Below are 25,023 nucleotides of genomic sequence, written 5' to 3'. Positions count from 1 at the left end.
GTTAGTTCATAATTAACAATGATGAAGACAATAACTTCACTTTTTAGAGTTTTGGTTGTCCTGATGATCCAGTTCCTTTGGGATTTAAGACATCTTCAATAACCTTTTAACCAGCTGAAATACATCAGAAATTGGATTTTTGTCACTAGCTTGGGGGAAGTTTGGAGACTTTCAGAAGGCCCCAGAGTCAAAGGGGGGTCTCTCTTGGGAGAGTGGATCATAAATTCAGTCTTTGGCCTGGCAGCAGCACCGTGGATTCAGTCAAAACACAACCGTTTGCAACCAATAGCAACCAACCTGGTCATACTGTCTTAATTCCGTCTCTTGTGAAACAATATTTTTTTTCTGTCTGGATTAAGAAGAAACTACTCTCCCAGGAACCCTTGGCCTTTGTAACCCGTGATGCATATGCCATGTGGGTGTGGGATCTGCAGTTTACTGCTTCGGGCCTGAGTAAATAGTGCGGCCATTCCAGGCATTGCTGTGAATGGTGGAGGAAGGAAATGTCTGTAATCAGGGTAACTTCACTGTTTCCCATAGCTGAGTCAGGAAGTAAATCAGTTTCAGGGAGATGACAGTAGATGAATAGGGGGAGTGTATCTGACAGACATAAAAAAGGGAGAGGCCTTAGGTAAGCTTATGGTTTTCAGTTGTTTTCAGCTGTAATTGATTTCTGACATGTGCACCTCTCCATCTGGGATGAGATACGTACAGTAGGTGATGATTGCAGTGACTTTTACTTCACTTCACACTGCCTCTAGTATAGAGAATGCATAATGCATTGCCCATCGAAAGACAAAAGTGCATACGTTATATTCCTGGCATTTATAGAGCCATTAATGCTTCCCCTGTGGTCTGGACTGTGTTCTTTCAGCACGCTGCTCCAACCATGTGTCTCTCTGGAGGCTGAGCTGTGGTCACACTGTTATTCTTACCTGTTATTCCAGAGAACAAATATTATTCCTGATCTTTTCCTGGTGACGAAAAAAAAAATGTATGCATACCAGTTGGATGTGTTGGGTACATTGTCAGGGAGTTCAGGAAGAAAATGTTCAGAATTTCAGATTTAAGAAACAGATAGGCTTTGCGCACTGGATGCTAGCCCCCAAACTTAAAGGGAAACTGCACTTATTTTCCCCATCGAAGTCTGTTTGCGTGTGTTTTGAGCAGTTAAAGTTGAAAACCTTCCTGAACCTGATCAGTTGTTTGAAATAATGCAATTTAAGGCAGCATCAGATCAAAATGAGGCTACATTAACCGCCACCAGCGCGATATCCGAGTGAACTGGCAGGAGTTGTGTTTAATGTGCGGTAGGAGCGACTTTTCAACAGGACAAGAACGACTCATGGAATAAAAACTAAAAAACTGCAGCATCAGTTTTCAGCCTCTTTTAAAGACTCAGTAAATGTTGTGAGCGCGCACGGGAGTCTCCAGAGTCTGTTTTATCCGCGCACCAAAACTGTGTCCTGATACATGATACCGAGCGAGGAAAGAGGTTTTCACTTTCCACTCAGGCATGGAAAAGGTATGCGGTGCCACGCTGCCCCTGCGTACGCCCGGTACATTAACGGCAATTTGGGGGTAATGACTTTTTTACACTTAAGCAATCCCGCAAATCTGTTTTTTTTTTTTTTTTTTTGATGACGCCATCACATTAGATTGTGACACACTAAAACCAGGTTTCTGTTAATGTCATTTGAATCAAAGCCACATACTGTACATTTAATCCAATATAAAGACTATAGCTGATGAAAACTAAGAAGCTTTCCTTTTGAGTCAGCAGCCTTGTGGTTGTATTAAATGAATTATATCATAGCTTAGCCATCTGCTAAGTAGTCTTTGCACTCTGATGCAGAATTCTACTTCCAAAGGTATTATTCAAATATTAGCTTGTAAAAATCGCGCTGCATCACATAAAACTTGTGAAAAAACATAAAAAAACATGCATTTAAATATGCAAATGACACATTCAAAGTCCCTTGCAGCGATAACATGATTGTTTCCTTCCTTTTCTTGAAAGATGCCTTCTACAAACGGCATCGCCGTCACCGTTTTTCTAGATTTGCTGCGATACGAAGCGACCAAAACGCGGTCTCTGTGTGACCCTCGGAACGACACCACGAGTTGCAGCATGCCAGCGAGCAAACAAGAGGTTATTTTTGTCCGTGGTCGACCCTTAAGCGACCCCCTGCCAAGCTCACTGGAGGAGAGAATGAGAGAGAGAGAGAGAGAGAGAGAGAGGGAGAGAGGGCAGAGCTCAAGCTAACTGCTGTAAGTAGCAGCCACTTGAGGGTTAATTAGACTTATGGGAAAGTCACGGTTGTTGAAATCATGGAATGTTAGAGGGGAAGTGTGAAAGAGCTGCACAACGTTTGGTGCAACATTGTTGTTATCCCCCCCCCTCCTTTTTTTTTCATGTGATGTCCAGATTGTAGGGATTCCGTTTTATTCCAGACACACACATGCACACACACACACACACACACACGGCAGAACGGAAAACTTTTTTCCCCCCTCTCTTCCAGCTGCTTATTCTGGCTATACGATCTCCTATTTTTAGCAGCACAGTCTGCTGCAGCTTTACGGTGCTGAGTTAATCGCTGAATAATGCGGCGTGTTGTTCCGTGGCTGGGTTTTTCGTACCCCCTGCATTTAAACATTTCCTGGTATGTTTCTGCATAGCTCCTGTTACTCATTCAAAACAGTTCAGCGGCATCCTGCCTTTAAACATTGATTGAGCCGCCTTGAAAACAGCCCGACCCAGCTGTTCTAACTTTGAGTGGCTTTCATTTTAATCCTTTTACAGAAAGAGTTGGCGTCCGTTGCCGAACATTGTCACAATTTGCATTCGCAAATATACCCGTGCATTCAAACTTCGCTGTTATTCATTTTACTTAATTTGTTTAGAAGTACAAGGCGAAGTATGAGCCCCACGAAGTGGATCATTGAGCAAACGTGGAACGGTAACAAAGGGATGTGTTTCCACTTAAATTAGTGAGTAAATAAAGCTTTGTGTTTTCGAATGCAGTGGTAACAGTTGAAGTGTACAGTGCTTCCAACGGCTTTGGGTCAAACACCAACCACAAGTCGATCAGTGTGCGGGGCGTTTCTCAAACTTGTGCCTGGCAATGATAAATAAATGCATCCATCTGATGTGACTCAGCCGAGCCATCTGGATGCATTGCACCATTATATTTTAGTCATAACTATTGTAAAGCAGTCCACTCAGTTTCCACTGTAAATTGATGTCATGGGAAAACATAACAGCTTTGGCTACGGCCTCTCTATGCGTTGTTGTAAACACTGACTGATTGCTGATCTTAATGAAACAATTAGTCAAATTTAGAGTATCCATATTTGCCGACGTTAAATCATGGGAAGGAATGTACGTGTTTGGTTTCCCCTGTTAATGTTATTCATTGCTGTACAAATTATATGCACAGTGTGTGATGAAATGTAATTACGGTTTGCCTGCTTGCAGCTGTGAGCGAGTTTACTTTTGAGGTAAATGTACTCAACAGCTTGTTTTTGGTGATGATGTTAATGTGGCCAAAGCTGCCACAGGCCTGCCTTTTTTTAGCCCCGGCCCCGGCCGCTGCGTGTAGCTCAGCTTCAAAGACAACTGGCAGCCTACAGGGATTTCCATCTGGCTTTCCCACCATCTGCAGAGGCCTGAATGGGATGTAATAGTAAAGGGTGCTGTGAAGACTCCCCTGTGAAAGTGAACATCCAGAGTCGCTGCGGCCGTTTTCGGCACATGCAGTCCGCCCCAGCGGCATTTTAGGGATCAGCTAGCATTCAGAACATTTTGATTTACATCATTAAAGCACATTCTTGATTCCTAGTCTTTGACTAAGCTTAGATCCAGGTTTAATTTGATACACGTTGTGCCTTTGCTGAAGATAATGCCGTGGCAGCCATCCAGACTTTTCAACAGCATGATAAATAACTCTAGGTTTAAAATGTCAGTTTTTCATAACCACGCAATTAGTCATCCACATCCCAACACCCGATACTTGGAGAATTGATTTGATTATCAGATTTGTGCATTCATTAAACCGAACATCTGTTTTTGGTGCAACAGCACGCGCTCGACAATGTGTTCGCTAAACTTGAATTAGTCTTATTGAGTCGGACGACTCGGCTCGGAGCGGGCCAAGAATGAGCCACGTGTTATGGAAGGAGCTGTCTGCTGTGCATACCTGCACCTACATTACCGCTGCTTCACGTCTCACGCTGACCTTCCCCGAGATTCCTCCCGTAACCACCTCCGTGAAAATCCACAAGGAATTTGACGCATTCTCTGTTTTCTAGGAGGACTCCATGTGAGCTGGAAGAGGCTATATGGATGACTCCCTCATCTCGGTGCACCTGAATTTGATTACAGCGCGCCGATCAGCAGGCACCATCAGACGTAGGCAGAGTTACGACTAAAGCCTTTAAGTGGTGGTTTCAAAATCTACTTATGGAGTGTTTTCGCCTTGTGCGAAGCGCTACACGTTTGCTGCAAGATGTTGTTTGAACTTGGCACTGTGCTGTGAGCATAAATAAGCTGAGCGCAGTTTAGTAAATCTCAGCACGTTTGATGCTTCGCATGGGAGCTGATGTTAATGAGAGCTTTGATGTTCAAAGAAACTTTATCCTGGGGAGAAGAAGTGTGGATTTTGGCTCAGAAGAATAATTTGGCGACGAGGGTCAAGTGCGCTTTCGCGCCAGGACGAGATTGTGACGGCACAGCAGCAGCATAAACTAACTATCTGACACCAGTTACAAATAATCTTAGGAGGCACTGGAATGATGAATGATATTCGCCATGTGTGCTTGTTTTTATACACCTGTGGAAATTGTATGTGCAATAAAGTCCAGAGCAGACTAAAAGGAATAATGTCAGCAAAAAAGTAGAAAATATAAAAATTTTTTTTGCTTGTTTTACATCCAGCTTCTTTAAGACTCTTTCACCAACCTGTCAGCACACTGCAGGTGTTAAGTGTGGAGTCCGTTTCAGCAGCTTAAACTCTTAGCGTAACACATATACCGCTAACACGGGCCGTCAATTCAGAAATTTGTCAAGGAGACTCACGCTTTCAAAAGCCTTAGCATTCAAGTCTTGATAGAACGCAGCTGAGTGACGCTTAAATAGCTCGACTCAACGCTGAAAGAAAGGACAGATAGTTCCCTTAGCTCATGCAGCGAGAACCCTGAAGCAAAGAACAGATGGCAACAACTCCAGTGTCGATGAGTAATTGATGATCAGTCGCTCAGAGCCCTTTTGTTGCGTTTGTGAGACTCGTAAAAAACGAAAGTGTTGACAATCTTGCTATAACTCCTCAATAAATCATCTGTTTTTCTTACAGCAACGACTTCACAGCCGACCTACACTCATAGGCCACTTTATTAGGTACATCTCGCTAGTAAAAGGTTGGACCCCTGTTTGCCTTCAGAACTGCCTTAATGAGGGTAAATCACACAGTTGCTGCAGATTTGTCGGCTGCACATCTATGATGGGAATCTCCTGTTCCACCCCATCCCAAAGGTGCTCTATTGGACTGAGATCTGTTGACAGTGGAGGCCACTGGAGTACAGTGAACTCATTGTCATGTTCCAGAAACCAGTTTGAGATGATATGAGCTTTGTGACATGGTGGATTATCCTGCTGGAAGTAGCCGTCAGAAGATGGTCCACTGTGGTCATAAAGGGATGGACATGGTCAGCAACAGTACTCAGGTAGGCCGTGGCATTTAAACCATGCTCACTTTGTACTAAGGGACCCAAAGTGTGCCAAGAAAATATCCCCCACACCATTACACCATCACCACCATCAGCCTGAACCACTGATAGAAGGCAGGATGGATCCATGCTTTCATGTTGTTTACACCAAATTCTGACCCTGCCATCTGAATGTCACAGCTGAAATCGAGACTCATCAGACCAGGCAACATTTTTCCAATCTTCTATTGTCCAGTGTTGGTGAGTCTGTGTGAACTGTAGTCTCAGTTTCCTGTTTTTAGTTGACAGGAGTGGCACCTGGTGTGGTCTTCTGCTGTTGTAGCCCATCTTCTTCAAGGTTCCATGTGTTGTGCCTTCAGAGATGGTATTCTGCATTCCTTGGTTGTAACCAGTGGTCATTTGAGTTACTGTTTCTTTTCTGTCATCTCCAACCAGTCTGCCCATTCTCCTCTGACCTCTCAAATCAACAAGACTTTTTCGTCCAGACAACTGTCTCTCACTGGATAATTTCTCCACCAACAACCACACCACGTTCCAAGTCACTTAAATCGCCTTTCTTCCCATTTCTGATGCTCGGTTTGTTTTGATAACCTCTACATGACTAAATGCTCTGAACTGCATCCATGCAATTTGGCTGATTAGCTATTTGTGTTAACAAGCAATTGAACGGGTGTACCTAATAAATTGTCCAGTGAGTGTATAGTACGTCCTCTGTGGTACTATGAAGTCATAATCAGAATTCCTACAGCCTCTGATGAGAGTATGCGCTGGGTCTGACATAATCAATGTTAACAAGAGGAATTGGGAATCAGAGTATATGGGTTTAACATTACCAGCAGACTGAAGGCTGCTCTTAATCTCATCAGACTCATGTTACAAATTGCCCTCTCACATCACAGCATGGCACTTAAGTGTTGTTTTGCTACCCATTATACATATTCTGCTCGTCAAATTATCATTAATCGTCGCGTCTGTTAATGTAAGTTCTGTTTTGTTGTGGGATCATCATCTTTAGCATTTGTGCAACACAACTGGTCCGTCATTGAAAAACCATTACACTTAGTAATGGAAGAGATTAGTATTGTATTGTCCACCCTTGGGGAATCAGCAGCTCGTAATTACAGAGCTTCTCAGCCAGAAGGGGAGGTTCCCAAATGAAACTGCGCAGAGTTTGGCTCCGTGTCACAGAAATTACGAATCTCAATCATTTTCCACCACAAGTTTAGAAAATAGAAAATCAGCAAGATGTGCAGTGTAATCATACAACAATAATACGTGTGCATGGATAATCAATATCTGCATACTTTCTTCAGAATACACCATCGCATGATTATAGCTCAACAATATTTGATTGGGTATAAAGTCAAACATTAGAGCCACACTTGGACCTCGACAGCGCCAGACATCAGAGTTTGGTTACCCTTATTGTACTGTGACCCTTTATGAGTAAGGCCACTCTTGAATAACAAACTATTTCCAGTCATTTGTTTTTGGAAAGAAATAAGGAATTAGACCAGGATTGGCTTTGGGAGCCAAAACATAATCACAGCTTAACTTGCGTCTAAAATCAAGAGTCTTGTTGGGAACGCAGATTTGTTGTGTGTATACAGCAACTAGTGCTGCATGATTGAAACACTTCGATACAGCGTTACGAATGTTTATCTGTAATTATGTGTCTATGCCAAGGACAGCCAGGGCTGGAGGCATTAAATTTCTCGGTTGTTTGTCCCATTTATTTATTTTTTGTTTCAATGCATTATCCCAGGACTGTCTTGAAGGAGTTTCTTTAAATTCGGTCATCACTGGTGGTTCAAGGTCAAGACCCTCTCAGAACATGCATCCCGCGTCAAGAATTCCCACACAGAAATGCCTTAAAAGGTAAATTTATTAAATTAATTTGCGTCTGGTTCTCACTGAGGTTTAATGTTTACTCACATGATGCACAACGTAAATGCTCACTATGTGCGTACTGATGCGAATATGAAGGTATGCAGGAAGGCGACGAAAGTCATAGAATAAAAATTTAATTTCATACATCAGAGGGATGTAAAAATAAACTTCAAGAAACGAATAAACCGAGTCTAACGTCATAACTTAATTTAAAATTAGGAGTGCAGAACATGAGCTGCATTATCTGTGAACCACTGGTTTATCCTCAAACTATCCCAAAGTTCTGTATCACTTAGCCCTCGACAAATGTGACTGACTAACACCGGAAAATTAGCTGTCCACTTCATTTCTTCAGTGAGCAATTTGGGGGACTTCCTTGTGTGTGTATCTTGTGTGACTAAACACAAGATAGCGCTTACTGGCTGCTTTTTTTCCTTCTCAAAACTACAGTTTACCGTAGAAAGCGCTATAAATAAACAGAGGGCAACGGAATTTATTTCACATGGCATGTTTCATAGAAAACCCTAGTAAACCCCTCTCTGCCTGCCTTTAACACGAAATATTCTTTTTAATTTTATGTACAGGAGCTGGAGCGTGATTTAAACGGCTATAATTTAGAGCTTTACGTGGTGTAAATGATGAAATTATTCCAGGGTACTTAGTTTGGTTTGTCCCAACTGCGTTAAACGTGCTGTGTGATTCGTGTATGTTGTTTTACGGCAGAATAAAACCGAGGAAAAATCCGACAGCGATCGCTGGAGGATAGTAAACAGTCAAGATTGCCCGTTTATGTGGAAGCTAAATGAACCAGTTTTAGAAAGTATGTCATTTCACATCAGGAAGTAAACCAGCATTTAACCCAATCCAACAAGATAGCGGTTAAATCCTGGCGTGCGCACAACAGAGACTGGTGCGCTCAGAGAGAAAGTGCTGCAACGGCGTCTCTCTTGCTTCCTGGTTAAACAAAACATGATCAGGCTGCATCTGAATCCTGAGAGGCAGTAAATAAATGTGAAACCCACTAAATGTGCAGCATGACTTGCTCGTCAAGGATTGGAATTTGATTTCCCCACAGTGGTCCACGTCACTTTGTTTTCTCCTCTTGGCTGTAATGGAACCAGTGTAAACTTAACACAAAACAACAGTGTACAGGTTGTTACTTTACAACACAAACTAGCACCAAACTCTACTCAGTGACTGAAACTCATTCCCTGTACTCTAACTGACTAATTGCAGACGCTGCGATAGGGGCCAGAATGGGAACCAGATGGATGTAATAATATAATGAGCGCGATAACCATCAGGTTAAAGCAGCCAATCGAGAAATTTCTGCAGCGCTGGACGGAATCCAAACAGTAGATCATCAATGAAAGTGATTATCTGAATGCAGTCAAGATCAGTTTGATGTTAAGTGAAGACATGTCGAGATAACACAAGACCCTCATATTTATTACCACTGGTGATCAGAAACAGCACGATTCATGACCATTTATGCAGCAGTTCTCACTGTGGGACAACACAAGTGTAAAATATATTCATAAGGTTTTGCTTCAGTGGCCAGCAGACAGGATTATTTACGGATGATGTGACATGAGGTAAGATGGTAAGATGTTTTTCCACATTCCTAAAGCTCACTACTTCTCTCGCATGTTTTTTATCACCTAGTTGTCCACCATCATTCAGCCCCAGCGGTGAGCTGTCATAACATGTCGTTCCTTTGCCGTTCCCGTTTAATTTATCCACTCTGTGTTTCCACCCCGTCCAACTCTGTTAATGACAGGCATATTTCTTGATCCCTCAAGAGAACATTATTAATCCAGAACACAGCGGACCAGTCCTCCACACAATAGAAACGGCCGGCGTCTCATCAGATCCCGCGTGGGATGACATCCTCGCCAACCTCCAACCGGCCTTTCCGGGAAAATTGATACGCAAGAAACCCATCACAATTAACGCATTTCCTGTATCTCATTTCCTGTTGGTGTGTTTTACAGTCATGGATGGCGTCTAACCAGAACTGAAGGCCATGACTCGGCTTGTTTTTCAACGAGCCGCTGCATATCCTGCTCCTCTCGCCACAACTGTTGTGTTAACAAGCGCTAACAAGCAGATGCGCTGGGAAACGGTGGAAGAGCTAAGGTGAAGCCGACGGTGGCGTTGCAGTGGAAAAACAGCAGAGGAACTAAAAGTATAGAAACCTGGAGCTAATCATTAAGAAATAAGCCCATGTCCGTGGAGACCCAGTGTGTTGTTGTCAGTTTTGTGCAGCCAAAAGAATTTACACAAGAAAACATTGTTCCTTATGGAGACGTGCTCACTCCAACAGCTTGCTTTGATTGACTTTGTATTGGTAATATGGTCCCCAGCCGAGTGTAAAAATCTGCTCTTCAGAAGAACAGATTTAAATCACATCAACAGAAGAAAACAAACAAAAAAAAAAAAAGAAATGAAAAGTACACTGTGGTTTTGTGTTTCAGCGTGATTCCACTGTAGGCAGGCCAGAGTGACCTAGCAAGGGTTAACGCGAGCAGCGCCGTGTTCCCTCCTCCTGACGTTGACGGAGCACTCACGCATAGTTACACACACACTTTCTCCGCCGAGGCCAGAGAGAGAGAGAGAGAGCGAGCCAGCTGTCGTTCACTCAGAGCCGGGGCCTTTTTTTTCCGTCTCCCTGACTCCCTGGCTGCGTTCTCCACCGGCCTCATCACTCCATGGGACTGCAGACCTGGCCACCAAGGAAACCACCACCACTGTCCTCTATGGCCTGCCTTGATGTGGAGACCCCTTCCATCTGCAGGGGTAAATTCAAATCAGGTGCTTTTTCTTTCTTTCTCCTTCTCTAACCTGCATGTATTTCTATCATATTGATAAAGGCCTAACATAAACTCTAGTATTGCACTCTTTTGTTTTTTTCCCCTGACGCTAGCAGCACTGTTTGGGGGGGGGGTGGCAGGCTGTAGTGATGCAGACATAGCCCTAACAGGAAATGACAGTAAAGCTCATCACAGTGATTCATGACAAGCATCCTTCTTTCCAGAGCCTGTTTCTGTGGAAAAGAGATCGTAGACTTTTTCATGTGCATGTTTATTTTGGCTTTCTATGGGAAACACAAGCATGACTTCGCTCCAGTAATGCACAGCATGTGTACACAATGAGCCCCATTCAAAGTGCAGCAGTCAGACATGCTGCTGATCAAGATTCTCATCACCATTTGCATATCTTAATCTTCCCCGTTTGCATTCATCAGCAGAAACGTTCTTTCATTAGACCGGGCCCTCGGGCTATAAAATGCAACATAGCTGTGCCGTCTCGTTACCGGTCTTACTACGTTATGGACATACTTCCACCGTTCCCGGAGTCGCATTCGAGCAAATTGGCTGTCAATCACCTCGTTTCATGACAAGCGGTTCTTTCGCACACTATTCACTAACTCTGACACTAGTTAGTTCATGAGCAAAATATTCCCTTTAGGGTCATCTTGCAATACTTGTGTGTGAAACGTTAAGTTCTGCTATAAATAAATGATTATTCATAACCTGACTAACTCTAAGCAGAGCCAGATGACTCTAGGCACACAGATTTAGAGGAAGTGAATGTGTTATCTCATCACTTTAAAAGTGGCTTTATGTTTTTTGCTTTGGGAAAAATGTTACAAATCCAGCAAGCCAGACGCATCCACACAGCCAGAAGCCATTCATTACACAGTGCTTTATTTAATATAAACGCCTAATGAATGCTGATGAATTGCCAGCTTTGCTGAACTGTAGGATAAAATTACCAGTTACATAATTTAGTCAGGAACCCGCATGTACGTTAACCGCCCGTCTGTGCAGTCGCTCTGTCAAAGTCAGCAGGCAGTGGGTTTACAAACCACTTCAGTAACTTAGAGCTTAGCACTGGAGCGTTTTGTCAGCTAGATATTTACTGTCACTTGGAAGCGATAAAGCTGAACGGTTCACTCACAAATGACCTTTTTGACGAATGACTGTTATCTCCACGGCCATAGTTTAGTCTCTCTCTGGTGGGATTCAGTTTGGAGTCTTTGATATTTATAACTGCAAAGTCAACAGTGTCAGCGTGAACCCGAATTCTGCTTTGTCTGGCAGCACCGCTTTATATTTCTACCATTTCCACACTAGAACAAAAAAAAAACAAAACAAAACAAACAACTAAAAAAAAAAAAAAAAAAAAAAAAAAAAAAACACATCTGATGGGCGACCTCCAAGGGTGATTTAGTGAGAAGAACATGGGTCCGGGATTAGAGATTACATCAGCAGGCAAGGATTTCAGGCAGAGCCCCCTCTCTGTGCTTCTCCTCCAAAAAAAAAAAAAAAACCTCTGTTTACGCTTTGCTGGTGAGCAGGAGTGCGGAGCCAGTTCGCATCACAGGGAGGTTAGCCAGGGTTCAGGTTGAGTGCAAGATGGCATGAACTGATGAGGAGGACCCCGGGCGTGAGCTGTACCCCCATTGTGATGCTCAGCTAAAACCTCGCCGTCTCTCCTGGCCCTGGAAGGCAGCTTTTCATGTTATTGATGTATGCTCTCATAAATTGTCTTGCTTGTGGCATTCTTTCGCTCTCACAGTGGATATAAATATTGAGACAAACCTTTTTTTTTTTTTTTTTTTTTTTTTTTTTTAACAATCTAGTGGTATGATCTGTCTCAGGCTGGCCGTACCCCCCCAAGGGCTTGTAATAGGAAACACAGCAGGCGGAGCAGGCACACTGTGTTCTCTGTCCTGGAGTTGATGTTCTGCTGTGTGCACTCCCACCCTTTCGCCTCAGCCCCTGTGTCACTCTGCGTTCCCGTGCCCACCAGTAGAGGCCCCGTGGACGTCCCCTCGGCTCCGCGTACAACTTGGAGATCCCACCCCCTTAACTACCAACCCCCCCCATCCACCCCCACCACCCCCCCAAATTTCATGGTTCCCAGGCCTTGTTCTCACAGCTGCCCGGTTTATTTTTGCTACAGTGAGTCACAGAGGCCTGTTCAGACGCAGCGCCTTTCCCAGGAGAGTTGAGCAGGTCTGCGCGTGCTGCATGTTTGCGCGTGAGCGAGAAGAGAGGAGCCGTTTCCTCCGAGCCTCTGAGCAGATCCATCTAAGCCGGCTTCTCTTTTCACTGCGGCGACGGTGACGCTGCTCTCGCCGACGTCCCATCCCTCAACATCACCCCCGTCAGCGCCCGCTTCCAGCTCTTTTGTTTCTGCACTGAGCACTGTTATTCCACCGAAATAATGTCCACGCTCATTTGTTTATAAATGTTTAAACCAGGATCTTACTACAGTTTACATTGTTGGGGAAATAACACCGAGGACCATCCAAGTACTGTATGCGGGCTTCGCATGCAAGACTCAACAGTTTCTTCTGGAGGATAGTCATGACTTTGATGTTCCACAGAAACATAACTGATCACTGCTTATCCATCCCAAGCAAGATTACATTCTAAAAAGTATTTAGTAAATAGACACAGCTCTCCTTGGCTCCCCACGGAGGCTCTCCAGCTCGGGCTTCGCTCATTATCACGACTGCCGGCCTCACATTAATCCCTCTTTTATCTGTTTGTATCCTGTTCTGTAGCTACTTTGTTTCTGCGGTGCATTTGCAACTCACACACAGATATTGCCCCACATTGGGCAGGCTCTCAGCCAATCACGCTGTTCTGAGTGTAACTGTAGTAAAATGCGTGGTACTTTTTACAACCCCCGGTTAAAACCAAACAGGAAGTGAACAGAATATCGGAGGCGGCGAACGGGGGTTTACACAGAAATATTAAGTGCTTCATTTGACGTCCCGAGAGCTTCGCTGTTTGAGGCCACGGATGGCTGGTAGGTGACTCAGCTGAGCTGGCTCTCGGTGGCAAGAAGTTTAACTCTGACCCGTGTGCGTGTGCTCTCTCATAGTCCTCCAGCTCTGTCTGCAGCAGAGGAGGACTCGGGAGCAGCTTGTGGAGCAAGGCATCATGCCACGTGAGTATCCACATCACAGTGGCAGCTCTTCCTCGCTGCAAATGCAGCGTACACCAGTGGAAATAAACATAAACAAGATGCGCAGGAACCAGTGAGTGGTTCCCTACTATTATTGTTAGCAGTGTTTTTCCCATGAGAATAGCACAACTACTTAGACTCTGCTAATATCTCACTCAACCGTTATTTTTTTTTAAATGTTTTCTTTTCTCTTTTTTTCTTGCCGAGACTTTTTTTAAAGTGTGCTCACAAAGCATAGCAGCATGTGCAGTGCCTCTTTTTTTCTTTTTTTTTTATCATGTATTAAAGTTAATCATACTTTATCTGCGAGAGGAGGAGCTAATACTGGCCAGTACATGACAGTGTGTTTCCTCGAGGACAATGAAAAGTAAAGTGTGGCATGTACCTTTTCTTTCACTTTATTTAATTAACTTATTTGAAGTTACTATATAAGTATATAAATATCAGCATTTAAGCTTTTAATAGTTCAAACTGAAGTACATAATGCCAATTTATTCCTTATTTATGTATTCATGTCCCTAGACAGCATCTAATGCAGTTCTTGCACCTTTAACGCTTATTTCATTGAACTCTTGATGCAGAGCGTACACTTGCTGCAGAATGTGTATCTTTATTGCGCTGTATTGCTAGCACTGTTTCGGTATTTATTTATTTGACTACGTCTTCCTCCACTTATAGGGGTTTTTTCCTCTAAAAATAAGGCTCAGATTTCCAATCATTTGCATGTGAAACTGCTTCACTGTGGAAGCTAATGTTAAATATAACCGTCGAGCCGATCGTTGCCTCATTGAACACACGTTGAACCTACATCGACCGCACCTGAAACTACTGCCGCCCACAACCTTCATGTGATTTGACAGTAGAGGAGCAGACTCAGTCACCTGCCCTGTGCGAGCATTGCGTTTAAGAATACAGCTAGTGGAAGAAAAACTGAAACTATAACCTACTCATAGCTGTATAGGTACTAAAAGAAACAGGCACCCTCTGTGCACAGTTCTGTCCCGAGAGGCCTTTTGCAATCAGGTTTTTCGGCTCCACTCTGGCTCCTCACAGCCACGTGAGTCAGTGACTCGGCCCTCAGTCAGTGGAGGTCAGTCTGCGGCCTGACCGAGCGTGGCCTGCGCGCAAACCTCCCCCGGCCATTCACCACTCCTGTGCTCCGCTCCTCCCACACTTATATGCTTATGATGGCATGCAGTGGGATTAGGTGATGAGTGGGAATGTTTTACTTTGCTCCCCTGACACACTCCCCTCAGCGAGCGCACCCCCTGGACACTCGCCTCAGCCGAGGTGATTAGACGGTGAGCCAGCCGTCGCCCAAAGCAGAATGAGTTTATTCCTAGAGATCAAAGAGTAACACTCTGCGTGGAACGATCTCTTTGAGTCTGACGCTTCCTGTGTGACTCTCACGAGCTGTCACATTCATGCAGCCCAACAGAGAAATATGAACATAAAGACGGAAAATCAGGCCGTGTGGAAAGTAGAATCGCATTCCGAAATGAGGCGCATCACTTTTAATGCGCTTTGGAAATAGGCAGAGGGAGAAAATGTGTGATCATCTATTTTGAAATGAGAAGGAACAGTTTGTTCATGCATGTTAACGGATTTGCTGTATCTTCTCGCAGCTCTGAAAACACCTGCTGCCTTTCATGAGCAGATCCGCAGCCTGGAGAGAGCCAGGGTAAGACAGCTACTTATGCCCTCAGCTCTTCACCTCATATATGTATATATATACATATATACAAACCGACATATAAAAGATATAGACAAATCCTTTCTTTTGTTCTTTAACAGACTGGGAACTTCTTAAAGCACAAACTGTGCAGTAGACCTGAACGCTCTGAGCTGGTCCGTATGCACATCCTACAAGGTAATCATCTTCCTGGGGGGTCCTCCTTGGTAAATGTGTCTGGATCTGAGAAACCAATGGGGTGTTCATTCATCTACCTGCCCTCAATTAACTGTATGCTTTGAGAAAACCACGTGAATGTCTTTTCCGAAGGCTGATGAACCTTCGTGAGGTCTGGCTGAGCCTGCTGTGACTCATGCTGACAAAGCAGGGGAGAGACTGTCTGGTGCAGGACATATCATAGATGAAGATCCGCTTTGTGTTTATCAGAGACGCAGGCGGAACCCTCCCTGCAGGCCACACAGATGAAGCTGAAGCGGGCCAGACTGACTGATGACCTCAATGAGAAAATCTCCCAGCGGCCTGGGCCCATGGAGCTGGTGGAGAAGAACATCCTGCCTGTGGACTCTGGTGTCAAAGAGGTTGCTAGTGGTAGGTGCTCATTAGCTTTAGCTAACTTAAAGCTTCATTATTAACATTATTACACTTTTTTTTTTTTCACTCTTCAGCTCTTTATCAGATGTCTGTATTGATACTGGTCCTACAGGGGATGAGGCAGACAACTCTAAGAAACCAGATGGCTCAGATGTGTATAACTTTGACGAGGACAGCAGCGATGCATCATCGCCACAACATCCCGCCAGCCAGCGATCTCCGAGCTCCACCTCGGCGTCTCCACGAGAGTCAGGAGCGACGGAGGCCACGTCCTCAAACTCCAGAACTCCCGCACAGGTACTCCAACACCAGAACGTTAGCAATCAGTAAAAACTTACACTCCCAGACTCACCTTCTTGACAAATAAGCTAACTAAAGCAAGCGTGCTGTGATCTATCTTCCTTCCTTCCTTAGCGCTCCCCACCGCCCAGCTCAAGGTCCCCATCAGATCTGGTCAACCTCGTCTCCACCAGCGAGCAACAGAGCAACCAAAAGGGAACCGTTCCTCAGCCTATCACCACTGCTGCCCCGGCTACTACACCAGGGCCAGTCCTCGTGAAAGTATGTTGAGTTTTGTAAAAGCTCAGTGGTTTTCGTTCAAGTGTTCTTCAAGCGGAAGGGAGTAGTAGGTTTTTTTGGTTAGATATCTTCATATTGTTTATGATGACAGTATACTGAGACCATAATTTATTGACTGCGTGTGTTTTGCTTTTAGTTCTGTTCCGTTTTCTTTGGAAATGTGATGAGAGAGAGTCTGTGGTTTGTCATACTAAAAGTCACGTTGGTTTAGGGGTGGATGAAAAGCGGTCAAGGAGTCAAAGGCAGGTCAGAGAACAGCAGGGTTTTAAAGATGTTTCACACATCCAGGGGCTTAAATCTGTGCCAGCCACAGTTTGTCTTCAATTAGGGTCAAAAGACAGGCTGGCCTCCCTCATTCGGCCTTTTTAGATTTAAAGACAAAAATCAAAGGACGAGAGTGAAGCGAGTCCTTGTGCATTTATCATAATCCACTTATCCTCTGAGCACAATGTGAACTGTTCCTCCCTTGGAATATGATATCAGAATGAATTTGACAAATTGGAGCGTGTGTGCTTGTTTAACCCAGCCTGCGTTTCTGGTTTCAAAGCAGCCTGCTGCTCATACGCCAAGCCATTTGTACTATATCCTGCAATTGCAGGTGGTAGAACAATGAGGGTCACATTTCCACTACCTGTTTCCTCATCCTGCCGTTCCCAGTTCTCATTGGGCGTCAGAACAATGTTCCACTTCAGTGTTTATAGATATAGTGCAAACTGTACTGCTGGATCAGACACAGGGAATGAGTACTCACACCACATGGTCCTCTCCAGGTGCCTTGCTCATGCTCTTTTTTTTTTTTTTTTTTTTCTGTGTTGTGCTCTGCAGCAAAGCTTGGTCAAGCTAACCACCGATAAAAGCCGCAGCAAAAAGAGCAAAGAGCCCAAGCCACGGGTGAGAAAGCTGAAGTACCACCAGTACATTCCCCCGGATCAGAAGCAGGAGCTGAGCGAAGCGCCGATGGACTCGGCCTACACTCGCCTCTTGCAGCAGCAGCAGCAGTTCCTGCAGCTCCAGATCATAAGCCAGCAGCATCAGCAGTTCAGCTACCAGGCCGTCCTGCCTGCCACACTCAAGTACGACTCCGTTCAGCAACGCGAGCCTTCCACAATCACACACAGAATTTCACCCATGTTGTTACCACCGTGGCGTTAATGCAGCTCCCGTCAAAAAATAATCACCGTATTTAGATGTGAATTTTATAGAACGCGTAGTTGTCATAACAGCTGCTTTTTGCCCCAGTTAGTTTCCTGCCCACAGCTTCCTACTCAGACGCCACTTATTGTGAATAATGTGCAACAGATTTACTCTCCTCTGAACTCCCCTTCTCTTCCCGTCTTATTACAACAGAGCAACAACTGAGGTACAAACCAGCTGTTCCAGTGTTGTCCTGAGCGGAAACGCTGCGTCTGCCCCTGCGCAGCTCCCCCACATTCTGACGAACCGCAAGCCGGATCATTTACCAGCTAATCTGGATGAGATGAAGGTGACACGTTGCAGCCTGCACGCGGCCTTACTGGAATCAACGTATGAACGCTCCAGATGTGAACAACAAAAGGTGTTTTATAATCCCTTATCTTCACAGGTTGCTGAGCTGAAAATGGAACTGAAACTCAGATCTTTGCCAGTCTCTGGGACGAAAACAGATCTGATAGAGAGGCTAAGGTTGTACCAGGAGAACTCGAACATCCAGACTGCTGCTGCTGCTGCCGCCGCTGCCGCTGCCACGGAGACGACGGCCATCGCTGCGGCCGCGCAGTCCGAAAACGCGAAGCTAACCCCACCCGTGTCGCCCATAGCTTTGAAGGTGTCCAGTCTAGGCATAGAGGACAGCAGCACGACTGACAGCCCAGCTAAGGCGCTTTCAGATAGCCCCCCGCAGAGGACGCCAAACGAGGAGTGTCCCGCGGAGGCGAAGGACTCTGAAAAGGACAAACGTCTGCACGAGAAGGAGCGTCAGATCGAGGAGCTGATGAGGAAGCTGGAGCAGGAGCAGAAGCTGGTCGAGGAGCTCAAGATGCAGCTGGAGGTGGAGAAAAGGAGTCAGCAGGGAGACTCTCCAGCACAGCTCAGTCCTCTGGTTCCAGTCCAAGTCAAAGAGGAGTACAGGACGCAGTCGAACTGCTCGGTGTCCTGCAGCTCCCCTGGTCTGCCAGTGTTGGTCAAACAGGAGGAACCTGCTGACCGGAGCCATGCGAGCAGCCCATATCCATTCATCACCGGTCACCAGACCATCACAGAGCCTGAGAGCATGCAGCCCGTCCAGGCCGGCGCTCCGGTCCTCCTGCCCGCATCCCTTCCTGCCTCTGCAATCACTGTCCAGCTCCCTGCCAAAGTTATCAAATTACACACTACTGTTAGCGGCGCAGCCCCGAGCCTCATCCAGACTCCTGGACAGGTGCCACAGAAAATAGAGGACTCCGCCGGATTACAACAGCAGTGCAGCAGTCAAATTCAGCCCCCGACAAAGGTAATGAAACACTCGCGCACGCCGCCTCAGTCCACCTCCTTATCAGTCGTCACCATCAGCTGTGATTTTGCACCGCCGCCGCTCGACCCCGAGAGCGTAAAATTGCGCCCGATGTATCGCGTTTCACATCTAACAATGAGTTACACGCCGCCACGGGTAATACGTCTTCCTCGCTGCCGCGGTAATAACAGGCCTCGGCCGAGTGGTGAAATCTTTCCGTGCTCACATCAAAGTGAAGCCGGTGGAAACATGGTGAGCCAGAGCAGGAGCTGAGTGAGGCCTGCCCACGGGCGCCCTCGGTAACCTCTGTCGCTCCCCTGCTTTGAGCCCAACATGCAACCAGACTTAGTAACAGAAGCCGCAGCGCTGCACAAGTCACACACTGCACAGCACTGCAAACGTCCTAGTGGAGCAGAGGACAACCCCAAAGCAAGTTTAATTGAAGCTTTCTTTGCATAGAGGCGGTCCAGAGCTATATCCTTAAACCAGCTTCACTTGATGGCTTCCACAGAACTGACTTGAACAGAGTGTGCGCGTTCAGCGATCTGCAGCATTTTTACACCGATGCCTCGGCGCTGACCCGTCTCAATTTTCTCCCCAGGCATGGGACATGGACACGACAGCAGCGCCAAGCTTAATCAACACATTCCCAGCAAGCGGATGCGCCGCCGGAGGCCCCTCTAGGCAAGCTGTCCCCGAAGGACCAACAAAAAAGGTAGAGCACACGAGAAGCGCCGGTGCCCGTTTAATTCCCAGCTGCATTTAAATGACATGTTTGTGTCCCGTTCCTTTTTCTCCCCCCCTCCTCCGTTCAGCAGTCTCCCCATTCCGGCCAGTCCCCTTCCATCCTGCAGCAGCCGAAGTTCCCGAGCCACGTGTCAAAGTGTAAAGACCCGCCGCGTTACGAGGACGCCGTCAAACAGACGCGCGGCATGCTGACAGCTGTACAGGTGAACATGAAATACGATACCAGGCGCTAAATTCTATTTGCTCCCAGCGAGGCAAACGTTCACGGTTTTATCTTGCGTGGCAGGGTCCCACTGTGGCGAGCCAGCAGATGGACGACTTGTTTGATGTGTTGATTGAGAGCGGAGGTGAGAAATAACTGCGCTCATTTTAGCACCGATGATCTGGAAGACACAACCCTGCCGCTGGCGATGCGTTGATCCTCATTATGTTCTGTATTTTTTTTATTTTTTCTCTCCAGAGATCTCACCTTTCATCAGACAGGATCCCCCCAGTCTGGACAAGCCTCTCCCTGTGACAGCCAGCGTAACCACCCTTCCCATAAACACGGTCCTGTCTCGCCCTCCACCCTTAATCCAGGTGGCCCAGCTGCCCGCTGCGCCACTCACCCCCTCGGTCGCCTTGGCGGCCCTGACCTCCAACGCCCAGCTGGAAACCCTCCTGGACGGCACGCTGGCCGCTGGCGCGGAGCCGCAAAAACTGAAGCTCATGACGGAGTTACACTCACCTGAGGTGGCGATGGATGTAGACTTTAACGAGAGCGCGCCGCCCTGCGCTCTAAACCTGCACAGCAGCGGCGGCATAGACGGTATGGACTGGCTGGACCTCACGCTGTCCGTGCCAACGGAGGGAGTAAACCCTTTGGACATGTCAATGCCAGTGGGCGTCTTTTCCTCCGACTTCCTGGACTCTCATGAACTCCACTTGGACTGGGACTGAGCGCTGTCAAGGTGACCCCCTTCCATCCGTCAGGCAGTTTTACACAAACACATTTTTAACCCACGGGAGTATTGCTTTTGTTTCCATGAGACAATGAGAGCTTTGAGTAGCCCTGCTCTGCTTTCTGGACGGATAAATCAGCTCTGTAATAATCTAGTCATGCAGTGTCAGTTTAGAAGCTGCTGAATTACTTCCTTTGAGGTCTTTAAATCTTCTGATTGCACGGGGAGACAGATAAAGCAGGACTGGTACTGGCAGTCGGGGCTAAAAGTGGAAGTAGAGATTTCTCTCTGAAGTCGTGCCACTGTTCTGTTCTCGGCCTCTTCTCGTATTATTGACGTCCGTACGCCCTCCAGCCTCGGTGAAGGTGGAACAATGCACTTAGCGTAGTGTCGACGCAGACAGGGCAGGGAAATGTCCAAATCCTGATTACTAATGGACAAAAACTGCATGTAGCCGAGGGCTGTTATGCAGTTTACTCCACCCTGTCCTGGAATGATTATCACTATCAAAACAGATTGTAAACACACAACCGCTACATGTCCCTTGTTTTGCTGCACATAAATCAGATGTTTAACGGAATTGGGAGCGGGAGCTGAATGTAACAGCAGCAGAGTGGCCCAGAAACTGCCACGGTGCCAAAGTAGCATTGACTAAACCCATCTCAGTATTTATTAAGAATGTTCTGCTGCCATTTATTCATCTCTTTATAATTTCTGTCATGTCTTGCCCTGTGCAGATCAATTTTTGAACAGAGAATCCAGTCGCTTACAGTTTAGGGGCGACCGCTCGCAGGAGCAGCATTCGTTCACTGCTTCAAATTCAGGCACGACAGACACTTAACGGGCAGAAAGTTCAAACTAGTCCGTTTATTCATTTTCACATGGCGCGGTCTGTGCGGACAGCCTAGCAAGCAACAGGCACACACAACAGTTATCTCAATACCCGGTGGTACGAACCGCTGCTCATTCCATTTCATCCCGACTGCATTACACTTAAACTGTACTTTAATGACACCTGCTGGCCACGTATGATTCGGCAGCCTCTGTTATGACAGTTTTTTTTTTTTTTCTAGCAAATTCCAAAATCAGAAAGACATTATAACTGAGAACATGATGCACTATACCGCCGTAGAGTCCGGTTCCTGAATGAATTGTTGTGAAAAAGACTTGTGTGATTTTTTTTTTATTATGTTTTTATTTTTTTTTATTTTTCATCTCTTTTGTGCCTCATTTGACAAACCAAATGTCCCCCCCCTCCCTCCGTTGGAAGGGGCTAAGTGCTGGAATGAAAAATGTTTTTGTCTTTACTATACTAGTATAACTCAACACCAAAAAACATTGTAATGCATAGTTTGTATGCCGTACGTTTCACACATTCTCTATTTTGTAAATACAGAGATTTTTTTTGTGTTTTTTTTGTTTTTTTTTGTGGAGGTGGGGGGGTGGATTCCACTGTCGGGAGCTTTGCCACACGCCCTTTACTGCTTGTCATTAAAAACAATTGAAAAACAGAAAAGTCTGTACACATGTAGTTTTGTTTAATGAACAATGAGAGCTCACCACGTTTCTAAATCCATATAAGACAATTAAATGATGCAGCAGTAGGTTAACTATATTATAAATATCTATTTACACCTAAAATCTATTATGATTCATAAAGGCAGACGCCACCCTTTTCTTCTGACATGTGTTTCTTTAAAACTCTACACTAAATGTTTGCACCCCTCAGACATTGGGATCAGATGCACCCTGCACATTGAAGGGTCCTATAAAAGATCAAATAACCCCTGCTGAATATTCAGATGTCACTCACAAACTTGCAACAAGTGAAAAAGAGAAACAGTGGAACAGATACAAAACAAAAGACGTAATTGCGTTATTGCATGCGCCCCTGGACTAACACTTTACTTGAAGCACATTTTGATTTGATTACAGCAGTCTAGTTTGGATGAGAGTCCGCAAGCTTGGCGCATTTTGACTCGGTAACATTTTCCAAGACCTCTCAGGTTTGCGAGGACATGCACGTTCCTGGCCCTCTCCCGGTTCCTTGATGGATTTTCTGTAAGATTCAGGTCTGGCTTGCTCCAAAACATTTATCTTTAACACTTTGGATCACCGAGCGTTTTCAGCGCCTTCAGCCAACCTTCTAGCGCGCGCGCCAGACGTTTCTCACAGTTCCTTCCACCTTAAAACCAAACAAACCCCCCCAGTTTGTGCTGAGGAAAATGGCACCGCAAAACAGCCCGTCGTGATTTATGGCGCTCCGCCGCTGGTGTGCATGCGTTTGCGTTTGCGCCAAGCATACCTTGCGAAGGTTTTGGGCAGAGAGTCGAATCTCCGTCTCTCATCAAGAACACAACAGATCTTTTCCACATGTTTCTGGGGAACTAGAAGAGTACTTTTGTAAAAAAAATTTAGATCCTTTAGGACAAGCCTGCGTCATGTTGCCTCATGGCCCGGACAGATGAGGAACAGAAAGAAAGTCGTCACATAGTGCGGAAACTGGCTGTTAAGAGAAAGAGCCGCGGCTCTTTTACTGACGTCAGCGTCCTTGTTTGTCCTCTCATCGGTTCTGGAGCGACTCCCATCTTCGTCGATGCCATATTTTCTCCACCTTCAAGTGAAGACATGTGTGGACTCTTCTGGCCACATTATTTAGTTACTCTTTTACATAAAATACAAATGCTGTTATGATGATTTATCTATGTTTGACTCAGGGGCGTTTTAGGCCTTTTTATACCCGCCATAAACTCCACGTTGCTCCAACGTCCAACATCCTGTTAGCCCGAGCGTGAGTCTCTTTTCGCCACTTGGTTTCCTCTCAGAGCTGTTTAATAGTTTGGATCGATGCTCGACACTTGGGGCACTTGTGCGTGATGGACTTGAACCTCTTGACGCAGAAGGGGATGAGGCAACACCCCGCCACGCAGCTGCAAGAGACGGAAGAGGAAAGAGGACAGAGCGACAGTTGTAACACAAACTGCACGAGCAGAGGCCCGCGGACAGGGACCATGCAAATGTTTTTGGCGCGGACAACAAAGATTAGAGTTGTCTACCCGAACAGTGCTGTCATGAGGCACACCAGCCAGGTCACGCTGCTGACGGAGCTTTGGGTCTCCGTCATGACGTACTGCCTACACTCCGGACACTGCGTCCGGCACGGACACTTCGGAAGATTTTGCACGTCCAAAATCACCGTGGGGGCTGTGAAGAGGAGACATGGGCTGAAACAAATTTTCACCTGTTGTTTTTTCTTTCCCCAGAATAAAAACTAAATTTTAGTCCAAACCCAACACGGCCACAGATACATAAATGGTTTAGCATAAATTTAACCTTTTTTTGTGTTTTTGTCTTCTGATGGGATGGGGAATTCTAAGAAAATGCCCTGATGCAGATGCAAATGTCATTATATCACAGCAACACGTATCATTTATTCGTTTATTGCTGTTTGAGGATATAAAACTCAAGCTGATCTGTTAGCATCAGTGTTTGCCAGCTCACCGGGGATGGCGGGCGGAGCCTCAACAATGAAAATGTTGCCGTAAGCAACAGGCTCGTCAGGCTCCTTCTTGATGCTGGATGCAAAACTAACCTCTAACAAAGGAGAGAGGAAATGTGTTTAGCTGTCCAAAATCTCACGACGGGCGCTGCAGCAAAATGTTTGACTTGCCTTTCTTGCCACTCGCGCCTTCGGAGCTGAGGGCGTCGTAGGTGTTCTGGAGTTCCACCTTCTTTTCAACGAGCTGTTTCAGCTGGTTGTCAATGTTATCAATTTCCTGTTGATTAGAGGCTGCTTCCTCTGGAAGAAAAAAGAAAAATGGGGGAAAAGTTACATAGAAGGAGAGAAATACAAAAAGGCTATCTCACTGATGTCTCTTCTGTCACCTGTTTGTGCGAAGTCGGCCCGTTTCCTCAACTCCTGGGTTATGCACAGAATCTTCTTCCTCTCCAGAAGTTGTTGCCTTCGCATGGAAACGTTTCTCATTTCTGCAGATATCTTCTTTAGCTGTGTGTCCGAAGAAGTCATGGTGGCTGCTGGGGGACGGGAAAACAAAGCGTCGCCTTTTTTTTTTGCCCTCAGTTTGCCCTCACATTTTACAGAACAATAAAGGAACAAAACCACTGACAGAACAAGTAAAGAACACTGGTCAATTTGTGACGATTCAGTGTTCTGTTGGGAAACGTTTGGACCTGGCATTCATGTGGACATGCAGCCCTCCACCACGCCCTATAGCAATGACACTCCCTGATGGCAGCAGCCATCACCGAACAGGCTGCTCAGGCGTACACTAAAAAAAAACTAAAAAAAAATATAAAGAACAGCACAAGGTGTTGACCTGGCCTCCAAATTCTCAAAAATATCTGTGGGATCCACTGATCCACAGAAGCCCCCCCACTAACAA

At 45.8% G+C, this 25,023-nt stretch overlaps 1 protein-coding gene and 1 long non-coding RNA gene across 4 annotated transcripts; one reads left to right on the top strand and one right to left on the bottom strand.

The window, feature by feature from the left end:
- Positions 1-8,407: 8,407 nt before the first annotated feature.
- mrtfbb (myocardin related transcription factor Bb) lies at positions 8,408-22,030 on the top strand. 3 transcript variants are annotated; one of them, XM_047571420.1, is made up of 14 exons: positions 8,408-10,431; positions 13,519-13,584; positions 15,228-15,283; positions 15,397-15,472; positions 15,722-15,883; positions 15,999-16,183; positions 16,301-16,447; positions 17,291-17,538; positions 17,813-17,948; positions 18,048-18,932; positions 19,534-19,647; positions 19,751-19,882; positions 19,966-20,026; positions 20,140-22,030. In XM_047571420.1, exons 1-14 carry the CDS (start codon positions 10,329-10,331, stop codon positions 20,616-20,618), a joined length of 2,850 nt encoding a protein of 949 aa, XP_047427376.1. In that variant the 5' UTR covers positions 8,408-10,328; the 3' UTR covers positions 20,619-22,030. The 3 variants fall into 3 exon arrangements, with proteins under 3 accessions (XP_047427376.1, XP_047427375.1, XP_047427377.1); XM_047571419.1 differs by having other exon boundaries at positions 8,409-10,431; positions 19,748-19,882; XM_047571421.1 differs by having other exon boundaries at positions 8,410-10,416; positions 19,748-19,882.
- On the bottom strand, positions 21,796-25,002 carry LOC124997607. The gene is made up of 4 exons (XR_007110987.1): positions 24,506-25,002; positions 24,122-24,419; positions 23,677-23,824; positions 21,796-23,550 (listed from the first exon to the last, which is right to left on the bottom strand). It is a non-coding gene; the product is annotated as an uncharacterized LOC124997607 (long non-coding RNA).
- Positions 25,003-25,023: the final 21 nt, after the last annotated feature.

Source organism: Mugil cephalus, chromosome 20 (assembly GCF_022458985.1).
Source record: "Mugil cephalus isolate CIBA_MC_2020 chromosome 20, CIBA_Mcephalus_1.1, whole genome shotgun sequence".
Taxonomy (NCBI): domain Eukaryota; kingdom Metazoa; phylum Chordata; class Actinopteri; order Mugiliformes; family Mugilidae; genus Mugil; species Mugil cephalus.
Note: the sequence above shows the minus strand (reverse complement) of the source record. Positions and strands in the feature narration are given on the sequence as shown.